The sequence below is a fragment of the Ammodytes marinus genome (assembly GCF_949987685.1).
Source record: "Ammodytes marinus genome assembly, chromosome: 7".
Taxonomy (NCBI): Eukaryota; Metazoa; Chordata; class Actinopteri; order Uranoscopiformes; family Ammodytidae; genus Ammodytes; species Ammodytes marinus.
Genome location: NC_137211.1, coordinates 6,606,677 through 6,624,420, shown reverse-complemented (window position 1 = coordinate 6,624,420; position 17,744 = coordinate 6,606,677). Strand labels below are relative to the sequence as shown.

At 44.0% G+C, this 17,744-nt stretch overlaps 1 protein-coding gene across 1 annotated transcript in view; it reads left to right on the top strand.

Moving 5' to 3' along the window:
* Positions 1–477: 477 nt before the first annotated feature.
* plxna2 (plexin A2) overlaps positions 478–17,744 on the top strand; it is a gene marked incomplete at its 5' end in the record, with an annotated part of 163,360 nt that continues 146,093 nt past the window's right edge. The window contains 2 exons of the mRNA XM_080030937.1: positions 478–1,692; positions 7,264–7,446. Of these exons, the coding sequence (XP_079887063.1) occupies positions 478–1,692; positions 7,264–7,446 (1,398 nt within the window). The remainder of the gene's footprint in view (positions 1,693–7,263; positions 7,447–17,744) is intronic.

The following is a 17,744-nucleotide window of genomic DNA, read 5'->3' as shown; positions in this document are numbered from 1 at the left end:
ACCGCTTGCTCACTGGTGCTACTATGAGTCAGAGTCAGGCTAATTTCCTCTATGCTGTAACCTGCCTCTCTTTTTCCTGCACTGTCCCAGCCGTGTCCAGCAACTCCTTTGGAATGTGCACCATAATGCTTTCCGCCCATTGTCTCGTTAAAGCTCCACTCCTCCTCTCTACAGCTCATTGCTTTACTGAAGAAGGAACTTTGACCTTTTCAAGCAGTGAAATCTCTAATGAAGAACCCTTTTCTTTTTCTTCCATTTGGTCATGGTTTTTCCTTTGAATGATATGTGAGTCACACTGTATCATCTAACATTGTCTCCCTTTTCTTGTTGTCTTTTCCAGAAACATGTGAAGAGCCCTGTGACGTTTTGACCTGCGAGTTAGCCTTCCACAGCGAAAAGGCCGAGGTCTCCTCCCTTCTTCCCCTCCTCCGTTCTCTCCGTTTCCTCTGGCGTTTCCTCACGGGCCCGTTCAAAAACATGGAGGGCCGGCGGGCTTCACGCAGGACTTCATCATCATCATCATCGTCACGTGATCCCAAAGTAGGATCTACGGCTGTTCTGCTAGGCCTCTGGTTCTTGGCCATACCTGCCTGTTGCGACTTGCAGACATTCACTAATTTCCACCCCGAACGGCGGGACTGGCTTTTCAACCACATGACGGTTCACCAAAACACGGGGGCATTGTACATCGGAGCGGTCAACCGTGTGTACAAGCTCTCGGGCAACCTGACCCTCCTGGTGTCCCACGATACAGGCCCGGAGGATGACAACAAAGCCTGCTACCCCCCACTGATAGTCCAGCCCTGTTCTGAACCCCTGGTCTCCACCAACAATGTCAACAAGCTTCTCCTCATTGATTACTCCCAGAATCGCTTGCTGGCCTGCGGCAGCCTCTACCAGGGCGTCTGTAAACTCCTCCGATTGGACGATCTCTTCATCTTAGTGGAGCCCTCCCATAAAAAGGAGCACTACCTCTCCAGCGTCAACCAGACCGGGACCATGTACGGGGTCATCGTGCCTTCACAAAACCAAGATGGCACCCTGTTTATCGGCACAGCGGTGGACGGCAAGCAGGACTACTTTCCCACCATCTCCAGTCGAAAGCTGCCCCGCGATCCCGAATCTTCTGCCATGCTCGACTACGAACTGCACACCGACTTTGTGTCCTCCCTCATCAAGATACCGTCGGACACCCTGGCGCTGGTGTCCCATTTCGACATCTACTACGTGTACGGCTTTGCCAGCGGCAGCTTTGTTTACTTCCTGACCGTGCAGCCCGAGACGCCGGAGAACAGCATGTCGTCTAGCGGATCCACCAACGACCTCTTCTACACGTCGCGCATCGTTCGTCTGTGCAAAGACGATCGCAAGTTCCACTCCTACGTCTCTCTTCCCATCGGGTGCATCAAGAACGGCATAGAGTACCGTCTGCTGCAGGCCGCCTACCTGGGCAAGCCTGGCCGCGTCCTCGCCGCCTCGCTCAACATCAGCGCCGGGGATGACGTGCTCTTCACCATCTTCTCCAAGGGCCAGAAGCAGTTCCACCGGCCGCCTGACGACTCTGCACTCTGTGTGTTCACCATCAAAGACATCAACGCACGGATCAAGGAGCGCCTGCAGTCCTGCTACCAGGGAGAGGGCAACCTGGAGCTCAACTGGCTGCTCGGGAAGGACGTGCAGTGCACCAAAGCGGTGAGTAACAGTGATGGATTTAAAAAAAAACATTTATACATGCACCCATGCACACTTAAAGGTGGACTCGGCTATTCTGGAGAATGCTTTTTGTCAAAATCATTTATTTTGCCAAATCCTTGAATATCTACATATTGTACCTTCTTTATAGCCTAGACTCTGTGAACTCTAGTTTACAGAGCCCAGGCTGTGTATTAACACCAGTAACATTGTGAGGAGATATTCACTGATTTTGACCAACATTTATTTTGACAACAAGCATTCTCTAGAATCGCTGACCCCACCATTTATGTACCAACAGTAGGCACTTCGAATTTATGGACAATATGGACATTATTATTATGACTGAAATATGCATTTTCCACGTGATGAGAATGTACTGATATGTCCATGATTATACACAACGATCAACAGACCAAAGCTGCTCTTATTGGAGAATGCTAATTATTATTTACACTTTTCGGTCTTGCGCATCATTGGAAACTCTAAAGTGAAGCAAAATCTCACCGATTTTAAATGGTCAGCATTCTAAAATTGGTCCAACAGCATCGACGTCTAGTTTCCCCTCCCTTAATAGTTACGGTAGTAAATAATAGGGGGAATGACCAGAGCTTCTCAATGAGCCCAGAAACCACAGCTCAAATTTGAGGGCGTAGGCTGTGATGAAAACAAACAGCAGTCAACAGGAAATGCTTTTGACTGCCTAGCGTAGCACACTCTTGTGTGTTATCAACTGATTCTCACTCTACATGTAATTATGTCAAATTGTTCTGCGGCTCCGAAATCAAGACAACATCCACTTTCAAGTTTATTTCAATCAGAGATAAGCATAAATTAGGGACGATTTATTTTTTCTTTGCAACCATCAAAGTGATAACATTCTCCTTGAGCAATATACAAATAAACACACTCTCCCCTCGGTCCCCTTCAGAGGAGTAGTCGAGGGTTGTCTCAAGTTACCCTCCTTCAGATATTAGCACAGATCACACACAAACCAGTCTAATACTTCTCAAAACCCCAATTATCCTATAATACAAGGCCATGTATCTGCTACATGTTGTCAAGTAGAATTAAGTGTCTTGATTTCCACTCATTCCCACGAGGCCACAGTCCTCTGTGCTTGCCTTCTTTAATTGCTAATAAGGAATGTATGAATATGAAAATTAATGACTAGCTGAGTGTATGACTAGTCACCTAAAGTGTGTGTGTGTGGGTGATATGTGTGGTATATGCCTGAATGTGTGTATGTGGTAAAATGCTTGTGTGTGTTTTTGTGTGATGGAGCTGTGGGGTGGGTCTTAATGACATCCCCTACTCCCAATGCGATGAGAGCCACTGATCAGCATTCTTTGTAGCCAATCCCCACAGGTCTTTCAATTGACCGCTCTTATTAAAATCAGTAGATTCCCCATTAGCGCAATGTCAGAAGTGATTGTCAAGAGGCGAGAGAGACATTATCTGGAACTAACGGTGCTTGGTTTTAATAAGCTAGCTCCACTGAGGAGATGAGGTTGGAATGAAGTAGAGTAGGCGGAAGTAGGAGAACATTGCGATACGTAACTATGACAGTTCTAAAGTTGGGAGGCGTTCTTTTCTGTGGGAGCTCAAAATAGAATGTGACTCCGGTTTCCTCAGAAGAAGTATCCCCCAATTGTCGTTACCTGCAAAGTTGTACCTCCCACTCCATTCTCAAGATGTGCACTAGCGAACAGAGAACACCAAGGAAAAAATTAGACAGAAAGGATACTCATGCCTTTGTGTGTGTGTGTGTAGCCACGGAGGTAAGACAATGTAAAATACAGTCCTTAAGTCCATGTCCTCATGCTCAATGAGCAGCCAATAAATCCATAGTATAACATGGATTATGCAGATGTATGTCAATGGATGAGGAACTATTAAAGCCTATACAAATTAGTATTACACTTACCAACTGGATATGTCCATCCTCACTCACTCACACTGCTTTACCTGCTTGCTTGCAGTTAAATCAACAACTCGAGCACTGTGGGGCTCCTCACAAGTGCACATATGTTTAACAAATTGTTTCGCTTAATTAAACATGTTCATGAATCTCTGCAAGTGGTACATTTTTAGAGCCCCCCCCCCCCCCCTCCTACCCCCTCAAAGTCTCAGATCTATCAACATATGAGGTGAATCCAGGTTAGACAAGCCCAAGAGACTTCTATTTCTTTTGTTAACCGTAACTTTACCTGGCTTGTAGTAGTCCCGGGCGCCTTTTCCTGTTTTTTCCATCGCTAACAGCAGGTAGCCAGCTAGCTCAAAGTAGAGAGAAACACTTCATTATACCCCCAGCTCTCATTCCCCTTTCTTGCACTCTTTTTTTTTCAAACTGTTTGTACACGAACGGTACACGCAGGCCAAGGCTGAGGCTGGGAATGGAAGTATAAAGCTGAGCCAGGGGGAATTCAGACACAGCCGCCAATCAAAGATTTATCACCCAGCCGTCCAGGCTTCTGCCATCTGGAGATTCACACCATCTCTTAGTCTGTAGTCCCCTACCAAGGATGGGATTCTTTCTGTATCAGTGTGTCTGTCTGTCTGTCTGTCTGTCTGTGTCTCTCCTAACACTATCATTCTGTGCCGTTGTTTACTCATGCCTTACCCACTAATTAACCACCCGTGAGAGCAAAAGGGAGCTGTTATTGATAACTCTGACTCTTAAGAGCACATATCCTGTCACTTCTGATTCAGCCTTCACTCCAATTTCCACACCAAATAGAATCTTCTTATTTAATTGACAAGATGATGTAGTCTGCTGTGGATGTTGATGCAGAGCAGAGCAACAGCAGTCCTTTCAGCATAAATGAAATATTATACTCTTTTTATCGTGAGAAACTCGATAAGGATTAATCACAGTCTATTTTTGGTTCTCTCTGCAGCTCTGCCGTAGATGTAATTTGTAGCACATGAAATAGACTCGGAGACGTGGAAAATCTACATTTCCCCCTCACTTCTTGTTAGATTTGTGATAAGGCAGAAACAAAAAAAGAAAATCTTGCAACTGGGTAAAGAACTCAGCTACATGGGGTGCAGGGTGGGGGGGGGGGGGTAGTGTGGGGGGGGGGGGGGGTGTTGAGTCGGCTGCCAGGTCTGCTAAGCGTACATCATCTAAAACAATCTAGATATAATCTGGACCAAATGGTGTGGAGCCCAACAGACCATATGTGGGGTAGCTGAATGCATTTGAGGGAGTAGCGATTGATAAGCCAACGTCTGGGAGCTAGAGGCTGTTTCCTTCTCAAGATTGCTGCTTTTGCCTATTATTCAATCTGATTAATTTTGTGAGTGTGTCTGTCCATGGCTAATCACGTATATGTTTTAAAACGAGCGTAAAGCTGTTATGGATGGTCCATTTGATTTAACAACCATAAAAGAAAAAGAAAAATTAGAACCTGATTTTTTCTTTCTTCTAGTTTTAACTCTGCAGTGGAGCACTGAGCTATTTTGGGCATAGAGAGAATAAAAGGAAATGCCATAAAGTGGGGGGTGGGACTATATAAGAGCCAAGGCTATTATTCCCCGTCAGCATTATTGCTTCGACTCTGCTCAGTAAAATCTGCGTAGTACTGAAAGGCTTTACGGGCCATGGTGTATAGTGAGAGGCTGAGCTACTTCCCAGAGTGGGTAATGTCACTCAACATAGTCTGCTCATACCAACCTGACAGGGACGAGGACAGAGAGGGAGACGGATGAGAAATGGATGTAGTGACAGAAATATAATTAATGAGTTGGGGTTGAAAAGAGTTGAATATACACTACAGTATATACTGATAATATAAGATCATTTGTGAGCATGAGCCTATAGGATACAGTATGGAAGAAGACTGGGTCTCAGCTAGCCTGGCCAGATCTCACTTACTCCACATGGCACTTTGAGGCCACTGCCATTCAGAATGTCTCAGCTGACCTCATTCTACACCAGAAAGACCCCTGTCATACTCCTCATCCACCAACATCCTCCTATCTTATTTAAAGGAATAGTTCAACATTTTACATTTTTACTGGTATTCTTTCTAGGCTTCAAGACAAGACACCAGAAACCATTCCTTTAATTGTGCAGAAATGGGCGAAGGTTGTGTATTTGATTCTAAAGTAGCGTTAAATGCAAACAATATGGAGTGCAACGTAACATGGTAAATAAACAAGTCACAGCAAGCACACATGATTTTTTTAGTGATGCTGTTATGTTTATCTTCTACCGGTCATTGGAGGCAGGCTAACGCTACCCATTGACTACCAGTATTTGAGCTAAGCTAACTAGCGATGAGCGACCTTTGCCCATTTATCCTTCGAAAAATGCTAACACAGAAAATGTTATGTTTTTTGTCGCCTTGTTATGAACGCAAGAGTGAGGCAACAAGCTAAAAATATATTTTCAACCTATACCTTTAAGCTAGACTATAGGAAAGAGTTAAGTCTGTACTATATAAAAGTATTGTACAATATACAGTTTAATCACAGCCAACGTTTCCCTTGTCAAACGTAATGAGACTTAATGCCGATAGCTACTCTGTAATGATTCGGCAAATGCAGTCCATTCCGGATGGATATTTCAGGGGTTGCGTGGGTTCTCTTGCCACGTGTCTCTGCCGGCTCACACATAGTTATCATTCAGTTTGTGTCTTCTTGCAGAAGTGTGATGATAGGGCCGGGTAATGAGCCACGGTGAGAGCAAGGTGGAGCCCAGTGAGGCAGAGCTGAAACATGTCTGCCAAGTGGAACAGAAAGGCAAACGTTTGTCTGGCTGCGAGACTCGCCCGCACAACGTCACCTCGCTCTGACCTCTCTCTCTCTCTCTCTCTCTCTCTCTCTCTCTCTCTCTCTCTCTCTCTCTCTCTCTCTCTCTCTCTCTCTCTCTCTCTCTCTCTCTCTCTCTCTCTGTCTCTCTCTTTCTTTCTCTCTCTCTCAGGCGGCTCACCTCTCTCGACCTCTCATTTCCGTATCCCCGGCACTATCTCCACCACATCCACAACTTTGACCGTAGCTTTCTCCCACTGTCTCACTATGTCACCTTCATCCTCCCTCTTTACCGAGCTGTCTCCTCTATAATAGTCAGCGGCTCAGCCTCTCCACTCTCTTCCTTAATACCTTATTCTCTGAGTCTGTCTATTTCTGTCACACACGGCCCATTTCATGTCGAGAGGGTTTCTATATGTTTCAATGTGACACATTTGTCTCAGTCATGATCACTCGCCTTTTTTCTGCCTTTTCACTTTCATTTTTTTCTCTTGTCATTCATTCTATAAGTTTTCTTTAACAGTCCTAAACAAAACACCCAGACAAACACATCAGTCTCACTGTGTCTGTGTTATTTCCCTTCATATCCATCCTTGTCTGTAAGTGTGCTGTCAATAACATAACGTACAGTCAAGTCAAGTCAAGTCAAGTCAATGTATTTATAAAGCACATTTAAAACAAACCTCAGTTGACCAAAGTGCTGTACAGACTCAAAACACAATACATAGGAGCATAACATAATGTCAAATGTCAATGTACAGTGTTGTTAAAAAAGGATTTTCTAAAGTATTTTATGTTTCTCTTCTTCTATAGCCGGTGCCTATTGACGACTCATTCTGTGGTCTGGACATCAACCAGCCCCTTGGCGGTTCTCAGCTGGTGACCGGTCACACTCTGTACACGGAGACTCGGGATCGCATGACCTCTGTCACCTCCTACGTCTACAATGGCTACTGTGTGGCCTTTGTAGGCACCAAGAGCGGGCGTCTAAAGAAGGTGAGTGCCCACTTTGCTTTTGCCTCATCCAGTCCACCGCATACATAGGTTCTGCCCCATGTGGTCCACTGTGCAGATGCTGTGTGTGAAGTAGTGGTCATTTATTCTCTGTGGATGGATGGATCATGGTCACACAGGGAAACGTATCTCCTTCATATTTAATGCCCGCTGTCAAAGCATCGGAGAAGGGGGGAAAGGGCGACGGCTAACTCGCTGTAGTTGTCATTACTGGTTCCTTGTTAAGTGAGCTCCAGTGTTGCACTGTAGAAGAACCTGCATTGGCCCATTAATTTTAATAGGCCCCTTTCAGCCCGGTGGCCCGCTGAGAAGGCAAAGGAGAGAGAGCACACCCATGCAGTAAACCTCATATAGTCTTGGCTATAGAGGATTCCGCGCTACAGAGGGTTAAGGTGCTGCTGGCCAGTTAATAATGAGAGATTTCACCACCTCAGCCACAGAAGGGTTTTAAATGTCTTCTCTCACTGACAGAGTTGAATAGTCGGGAGATTGAGTGTTATGCACTGGGTTTGGCTGGTACGTTAATATACGGTTCTATTTTGAGAATATCTCTGCACATCTGTGTGTGAAACCAGCAGTTGACACTCCTAATGTGGAGTGAGATTGTCAGTCACACTAATCTATGTTATGCTGATTAATTACAATGTTCAGGCTTTGACATCATCCCAGACAGCTGATGTTTAGACTATATGTCCAATTTTAATGACGCGTTTGAATGCAGATGCTATTTGTTTGTGTGGATGCATACATTGTCTCACCATAGCAGTTGAGGGAGCTTTCTTGACTACATTTAGACATCTGGTTGATGGATTTGTCAGTACCCGCTGGGATCCTCCTATCAAGGGGCTGCCTTTTTGAGTGACAGCAGGAGTATGTCACAGGGCCATAACCGGCTCATAAAGTGGTCCCTCCCCCCTTCCCACAGCAGCTGCATGAAGCTCGATGGGAGATACTGAAAAGGAGAGTTTGCTAATACCTCTTTTTGTCAAGTTATTTGATACTTCAAGCCTGGCATTGCAACACAAATGGCGGCAGCATGCCTGGGTTATTTTGGTCTCCATCTATTTATAATTAAATCAATACACCAATCAGGCTGCGGCGAAGAGAATACTCCTGCATTGTAAAGTCCCGGCTTGTTTGAGCTGTTTAATAATTTAGCTCCATGTTTCTACTCTGTTAAATTAGATGGGACATGAAATGGTGTTTTCCCCACTGTGTTGCTGTTGCTTGCATATTATTTTTATCTTCTTGCGTCCTGTAACACTAGTTTCTGTAGCTGCCGTCTGCTTTGAATCCATGCAAAATAGCCTCTGCGTGCTGCTGTGTGCTTTGGCTCGCTCCTCAGAGGGGCATGACTGTAACCACAGCAACGCTAACATTAAACCAGGATATGAGTAGGGCACCTAGAGAATGGGAAACCACTGACCAGTTGGCTAGGGCAACAAAAAAAAATGTGTAGAGCACTCAAGCATAGAGACAGATGCACATCAAAACAGAATACGGTAGTCGTACCGCTTGCACGGACAGAAAACATGAGCAAACGTTCCAGCAAAGAGTTTCATCTGATTTGTCGACATCCTAATTCGTTATAATCCTCTCGCTGTGTGGTAGCTTGGTCGAGAAAATGCAGCTTTCAAGTAGAAGTACTCTAAATACATTGGTTTTACTTTAGCAAAAGATGGCAAGAGCATTAGCCCACATTATGTATTTTGAAGCTATAAGAGAAGGCAGTGATCAATGTTAAGAGTAATGAAGAATTGATTATCTGGCTCTCAGAGGAACACAACATTAAAAAAAAACGCAGACTATTTGGATTGCAAGTTTTCACTTCTGCTCTTGGTCTGTTTTTGGCGTGTGTGTATAGCAGGGACGTTGAAGTAAGAGTTTGACAGACTTGAACCCAATTTGTTCGCTATCACGTACTTAAAAAAAGGGACTACTACCTACCACTGCTGCAAACATTTGCATGCAGGCTCGTTATTTGACGTGGACTAGTCCTGATTTGCATGCACGCACATGATCCAAAAATGCACTGACTGTCCCTGTAATGTGCATGAAAAAGAACACGATTAACCCTCTGTTGCACTACATAGCTGTCAGCAGTGTGGACAAAAAGAAAGCATTACGTTTTTCAAAGCTTATGAATAATCAAAAAATGCTACAAGACAATAGTGGTAAAGGGAGGAGAACTGGTTTGCCCACTGCCATTGTGTGTTTTTCTGTGTGTCTGAAATATGCACTTGTTTACATTGAGGGTGTTCTATCCAATCAATCCCTCAGGTGTCAAAGGGAGGGCAGGGGGATAGGGTGACCTGATGAACAGTTGCTGAAGCGCCGCTGCAGAAGGCTGATAAGCTCCTGCAGAGTTCTGTGTGTGTGTGTGTGTGTGTGTGAGACAGGTAGGCAGAGTAGGGAATGCTGCTGCAGGCTTCATTCACAACTGTGCGTAGAACACTATAGCTATAGGGTGAACAAGACACTTTTGCTGGCTTCACTGTTCCATTCCGTTACCGCTTTGATGCAACCGAGAGGGACAGACAAACAGACAGACAAACAGATAGACAGACAGACTGGGAAGGGGTGTGGTGTGTGTGGGGATGCACGGTTTGGTGTGGGAGCCATGATGAGGAAAAATAAGAAAAAAAGAAGAGGCAGAGATAGAGGGGAGAAGGTAGGAAGCTACCGGGGGAGGGAGGAAGGGACCGTTGAAATGTGAATTTAGTGCCGCCAAAGAAACCGGGGCTGCACCGCTGCCTGTAATTGGATTGGCTCCCTTCCCAAAGACCTACACACACACACACACACACACACTCTCCCTCTTCCCCATTCAATCCCGCTCCCACCTCACCCCCCTCTCTTGTTCTCCCTGCAGACCTGTATATGCTACTGTTTCCTGGGCTTTGCCGGAGCATGGCGAAGCAAGAGGGATAGTGTTGGCCAAATGCGCTGCCTCTGGCCGGCTTTTGCAAGGGGATTGATGGGAGGACGAGGGGTTAAGAGGGTGGGGGAGTAAGCAGACACTAAGGTGGAGAGAATGCATATATAGAGGACACAATACCACTACAATACAGTAGTGAGCATCATACAGTTGTAGTAGTCGCACTCACATGCTGCGGTAATCTGTACAGGGTGCAAAACCATTTCATTTGACTGGTGATGTAGGATCGATTAAACTATCCTTGCATTCCAATACCCATACTTCCATACTATTTACTAAGCCAGAAGATATAGGATTTCCCAAAACATGCATGTCAAATGCAGTATGCCAAAAATACCCGGATGTCCTAATAATACATCCCATTGCATTTTGTAGTATGCAAACCAGCATACTAAACACATGTTCTATAGTAAAAATAAATAATTACTGTATGTGATTTGTAACACAGGCAATGTTTAGTGAAGATTGAGTCTTCTCATTCGAACAACCCAGAGTGAACCCTAGTTCTATCAGACAAGAGTTATGTGATACATTTCTCTCTGGAGTGTCGTGGGGCTTTCAGAAAAACTGGTTTGCTGGACTTCTGGGTGGCACCCCTTGAGGCAGTGATTGATTGTGGCGGGCAGCAGATGTTCACCTCAGCAGAAAAGCTGCAAGAGGGCAATCAATATCCCAGCCGTGCAGACCTTTTCTGTCTATAGCTACAGTTCCAGCACTACTGTAGTTCCAATCATGACCATACCAAAACATACAAAAATAAAACTAGACCTTCAGTCCACTCCAAGTTGACTTCAGAAGATGTTCCAGTGAGCTTGTGTATGTAGTCCTGCCTCCCACCAGTTAATATCCTATTTAAATTCTAAACCTAGATTTACGTTGATAGTCACCACCAGAATGTATATTATATACTCACCGAGCTCCATCATCTACCTTATCACTTTTATGTACCTGGAAACCAAAAAAGACTGCTGCGGGCTATATGCAGGTCAAATTATAGAGATAGGCAATCTGCTACTACTATGGCCTGTATTCCGAATATACATTACCCAAGAATTGCATCATCTAAATTGGAATTGGCTATGTGTGTGTGTGTGGCTCCACTACTTTGTGCTTAAGCAAAGACAAGATCCCACAAGGGGGGGAGGGGAGGGGGAACTGGGGGGATTTGGTGAGGGAAGTAAGTAAGTAAGGTACAGGCGTTAAAAGAGGAGAGGAGCTGCGGGGAGCATTTCCCTTTGATATAGACGGAGATAGAGGGCACGGATGCACGTGTAAAAATTGGATGTTGAAAGAGATCGGCGCGATAGATGAATGCCGAGGTTAAAGCCTAAGCTCAGCAGTGAGACACATTCAAGAGATCCCCCCGGATAATCAGAGTCAATTCGAGAAAAAGACAGTGAGAGTGAACATCATCCAATTCCCAGTTTTCTCCCACTACAGCGCAGCGGGGGTTAAGAGCTGCTGAAACCTCAGACCAAAGGAATGCATTCCCACATGGCATCCTCTCCTGCGTTCTACACTCAACCGAGTTACAGACCTATAATGCTTTTTTTCATTCAATCATATGGTATATAATTGAGCCGTGAAGTCTTGACATGTACATTCTCTGTGTAGTTTTCAGGCGTATATATTTTTCTCATTGTTTTGACCTGCACTGCATGCATTGGTTTTTCTTTAATTCAAACACTGAAAATTACGTTGGCGTATACGAGTGTTGAATGGATGTCAGGTCTTTTGGTTAGCGGTTTGTATCAGCTGTAAAACTATGGATTAAAAAAAAGAAAAAATGGCTTCCGGCTCTTGATGATGTGCTGCTTTCGGCCCTAATTAATTTACTCTCATCACGCCCAGTTGAATAATTAGGAATTGGTTTGGATGATGAGGCCGCTGGAGGCAGCTGAGAGTGGACGACTTGAAAGGGGATGGTGTGGTTCAGGTGTTTTTAACTGGACAAGTCGCGTTGTTGGAACTGGTTAAAGTGGGCAGAAGGTGCTTTGGGCCGAAATCACCTGCCTCCCCCCTACACTGACTGGCCCTTTGAGCAGAATGGATGTGTGTGTATGTGCAAGACCATGCTGGAGTGTGGCTGAGGGTAGCAGCTGATCATAGGCCATGAATTGTGGGGGACTTGAAAGGCTCGTAAATTCAGGCAGCTGCTCCTATACGGTGCCCTGGTGTACAAATGGTCAACCCCCCACCCCCCTCACCCCACACACACACACACACGCACACGCACACACACACACACACACACACACACACACACACACACACACACACACACACACACACACACACACACACACACACACACACACACACACACACACACACACACACACACACACACACCTCCTCCGACCCCACTCTCACTGTTCTTTGGTGGCGTTCACCCCCAATGCGCCTCACAGAAGAGAGAGTTAGTCCTTGGATTTGTTGCCCTCAGAGGGAATGTGATCCGAGAGCCTTTCCAGTCTGTTTCCTGCCAACCCAGAGGCTGCTCACCTGCTTGACTGGTTCAAACCTTTCTTTCTTTATTGCAGCCGGGGCAAAGCCAAGCCTGTTTTGTCCTTTAATTTATTTTCTCCTTTTATGTGGAAGTCGAGGGGATTCGATTGGCAGATTTGTGGTTACTGTAGTGTTTTCCATCTCTTGTGTTAGTTAGGTATTCGCTGTACCACCTGGGTTGACAACCTGGGAATAGACATAGTTGGAGGGATACAATGATGGACAGATGTACATATACACATTTGAAAGAGAGGGATAAGGGCTTTAACTTACATTGAGGTTGATTTAAGACAAACAATTACTCTTAAAACAGGACTCCATGCTTCCCCTAAACCACACACACATACACCTACACACATACTTACTATTGTGACTTGGGAAGTATGATATACACCCTTTTCACTTCATTTTATGAGCAACTTTCAGTTGTTCATAAAGTTTCCAGTTGGTCATTAGCGCTTCCTCATGGGATTACAAATAAACAACCTGAAAGCAGGAATAATTAATCATGTTTTAATGGCTATATTAAACATCTCCATTGTCACTGCATTGCTTCCATTAACCCTGAGCTGACATAAAAAGAAATACATAATTAAAAGTGAAAGCATTGTCAAAATTTCCATAAGGTGGAATTTGTTTCCAATCATCATACTCACAAAAAAAAATATATATTTCTTGCTGAAAGCCTTTAATAATAGCCATTGCTTCACTTTGTTTCAGGCTGAATGGCGTGGTTCAATTATTCCCACATACACAGGACAAATAATTGCACTCCTTTGTTAAACAATAGTGTTTGTTTTGTCTAGCCTGATGTTTAAAATGAAATGAAAGCCACCAGACTGAGTTCACCTGTGTGTGAACAGAAAGCTAACATTTCCAACTTGGCAAAATGACACATTTCCAAATGTCATGGAGAAAAGGGGTAAATGTCAGCTGAAGTTACAATGCCAACATGTGTCTATGCAAACCATCTTCAGTATCCAACACTCCATGCTACATTACCTGTAATCTTTTTAAATTTGTATAATGTCAACTAAATTGTATATGGCCCAGTATTTGAATGATAATTTGCATCAGGGAGTTTAACAATCTATACAGAAAAATGACTGCTGGGAGCCAAACATACCCCGCAGAAGATACTTTTTCTGGTAAAAGAACATCCAGCCCTATACTTCGAGAACAACAAATAGAGGTACATTGTATTATCCGTCATTACCTGGACTTAAGGGCATCTTAAGACGCCATCTCACTGTTACACAGGGTGAGCAATTAATACTATGAAAAAGTTAATTTAGTCTAACTTAATAAATCAACTTAAATGTTCTTGCATAACAGTCTGTATACAACATTTAAGTAGAAAAAATAATATCTCTTAGTTAAGTGAAAGTGCTTTGTGAAGGCCTTCTTTGTGCATTGTGTGGGTAGTATCCTTTGATCATCAGGTGATCTTAACTCTCCTTAACATCCACGAGGAACTTTGGTAGAGTCTAGAAGCTTTGAAACCACTGTATTATCTTCACGTTTTTATAATATATTTTGCGATGTTTTTGCTTCTGTTTTTCATTGAAACAATGTACAATAGTTTGGAAGACTAGTGGTCCGTGCTACAAGTATTTTTGAATGAGTTATAAGGGCTGTTTGAGGTGGTTGGCATTGGTGTGTTATTACCATAACCATCTATAGTCTAAGCTAATTATTAGCTTGTTCATTGGGGACCTATAGGATGTCTGTGTAACCTTGAAGGAACCCGGCCTCACTTGACCCCTTCCTGCTCTCTTCTTAACCCTGAGTCAGATAAAGAGCAGGTTGTGTCTTTCATGGCTGCCTTTACAAGTACAAGCCTCTCCAGTTACCAGACCAGGTCCAGGCTTCTCTAAACACTTCACTGTTAAAAGGCTGAGGGAAAACCAAGAGCCCCCTGCCGTTCCATTCATCTAGGGCCCTTATATCTGCTTTTCCCTTCTTAGTCGGTCTGATTTCCTTCTCTCTCTCTCTCTCTCTCTCTCTCTCTCTCTCTCTCACACACTCTATTTCGGTCTATGTGTCTACTCACATTCCCTCCTTTCTTTTCATCACAGAGAGTGGACTCAGCCATTCTGGAGAACGCTTGTTGTCCAAAAACACTTTTTTTCAGAAATCAGTGAATATCTCGTCACGATCCACTACCTGAAATAAAAATCTAGTGTTAACACACAGCCTAGGCTCTGTAAACAGACATGTTGCTAGCTACAGTGGGCCCTCTTTGTTTACCAGTTTACAGAGCCTTGGCCTTGTAATGACACTGGATTTGTTCTTAGCGCGCACAAAGTATGGACATGTAGCGGATCGTGAGGAGATATTCACCGAATTCGACAAAATGTGATGTTGACAATAAGCATTAACCAGAATCACTGACTCCCCTTTTAAGTGTATAGTCAACGGACTGTCCCCTCCCATGTTCTTCCCCCCTAATTCCTGTCTTTCTTCCTGTCCCTCTCTCTATCTCAGTCTCTAACTCTCACTCCCGTCTTTTTTTTCCCTCTCTCCCCTGTTCAGACTATTCCAGTGACACGGCCTACCCTGCAGTGATCTCATTAATCACATTCAAACAGCTCTCCGTTGCTCTCCCTCCTTTCTATCCGTCTCCCTCTCTTCATTCTCTCCCTCTAATTGCTTGCTCTTTTCTCTGCCAGTGTCTCGAAGGAGGCGTTTTTTTCATTATCTAACAACGAGAGACAAACATTCGTACAGCGCATACATTCCTTACTACAGATGGATTCCTATACACTACATGTGCTACAATTTAGCCAGGAGTTATGCGTCTCCGAGCCAATGTTAACCAAATCCCAAAAGAAGACCAATCACATATGTCCATAAGTATGCTGTGCACTGTTTTTAATTATTTTAACACCAGGATCACAATTTGTTTCTCAGCAGACAATTCGATTTTATACGTTAGTTTTTATTTATTGGCAAGGCCCTTCTATTTTGGTCGCAAACAAATTACCCTGCTGCATGCGTGTCCCATAATTGGACTTAACTTCATGAGCGAGATGAATTAACCCATTGTTGATTAGCTGTGCTTTTCACCAGAGAGACTACATGTAGAAAGAGCAGTGCTGCTGTAATCCACTTTTATCAGCGTATTATATTGTCGATTGGGCTTCGAATTGAGTTTGACGGCAGAAATAATTTTTCTTTGCCCATGAAAATGTTCCCATGTGTGGAAGTACTTTGGGACCTTAAAGGGGGAAACACGACACAGATCTTGGCTCATGCCTTTACACTGTTGCTCATATACAGAGCCATGGGAGTCATACTATGACCGCGGTGTACTGGATTGTGTGGCTTTCTTTAACCAATGTTTGGAGCGGTAGTGTCATTAGGAATTGGGAAGCCACATCAAATGCCACTGTCGACCCCGATCCATGTCTTCCCCTGGTTAAGCAGAAAGATTAAACAAGTGAAAATAAGGCAAACCACTTTCAAATGTTTTCTCTTAGCAAGACGTGGTCTTTTCCCCCAGTCTCATGGATATGACATTTCCAACCATCGGATACTGGCAATTGAATGTTTTACATGCAAAATGAAGAAAAATACATCCATAAAATGTTACCAAGGAGCTGTGTTGATAAGCAGGGCATCACAATCTATCAATATTCCTTGTTTTTAGTCGGCAGCCAATGTGGGCACCACATGGGGAGAACATTTGAAATTCATAGGAATGCTTATCAGTTGTTTCGGTTTGCTGTTATTGATCTGATACTGTGGAGTTTGTACATAGTAGGCCTTGTTTTTTTTTCTTATGCCTGAGGTAGAAAAGTCTCAGAACTCCTCCTCCAAAGACTTCTGACAGTTTTGCTGTTGAATAGAAAATGCCTTTCTCCCTGTCAGATGAACTTTAAGTACCCGGTGTTTGACTTTTGTCCTCTTGAGTTGCCAGCTGGCACAGAATATGAGGTATTTTTTTTTCTTTCTTCTTCTTCTTCAATTTCCCCCTTTCTGACCTTGTCGAAAGTATACGCGGAGAGAGAGAGAGAGAGAGAGAGAGAGAGAAGGGACAGACATACAGCGGGTAAACATCTTTAGGATGGTGGGGGGATTCGGGGGGGGGGGACACACACAACAGAAATAGATTAGCGTGCAACGTCTGTCAAAGTGGATGGCTGGCTCTGTGCCAGGCTTTTATTGATTTGCTTTACAAAGCACTCGAATGAGCCAGATAACTGTGATTAGCCAATTCATTACTGCTGGCTCTTAGAGTGCTCCAAAATTAGATAAAAAAGGGGTGGGGGGGATAGGAAGGACAAGAGGGGGGAAGTGGAGTGCAAACTATTACTTTGTAAAACTTGCACAAAAACTCTCCAAACAGTGACCCACTACAACAGAAAGGGAAATCTTTTTGAAGCTCTCGACGCATTTCCTCCCCCGTTGTACATGCATCGTAATGATCGTCCTCATTAGAAAGCCGTTACGAAATGGAAAAACAGAACACAAAAAAAAAACCCTGCATTGTTTGTGTGTGTTTACGGCATGCATAATGACTCTAGATTACTCAAGCAACCAAAAACAGCATTCCTCTCATCTACTTTGCAAATGTGTGCGCCTTCCATTTCAAGGGCCTCCTTTTTTCAAGTAGTTCACTGTACTGCCAATAGATCTACAGAAATGAGAAACTGTTTTTCTTCGGTCTTTGATGATATACAAAACTGTTTGTCGGGCTGCCGCGAAGCCAAAATGAGTGTGACAGCGACTTGTGTTTCTGTCTGATAGTGAGACTGCTTTTAATGCTCCTTTTTGTCTCTCTACTTCATACGACAACGCTGCAGTTATCAGGGGCCCTTAAGTGTTGTCT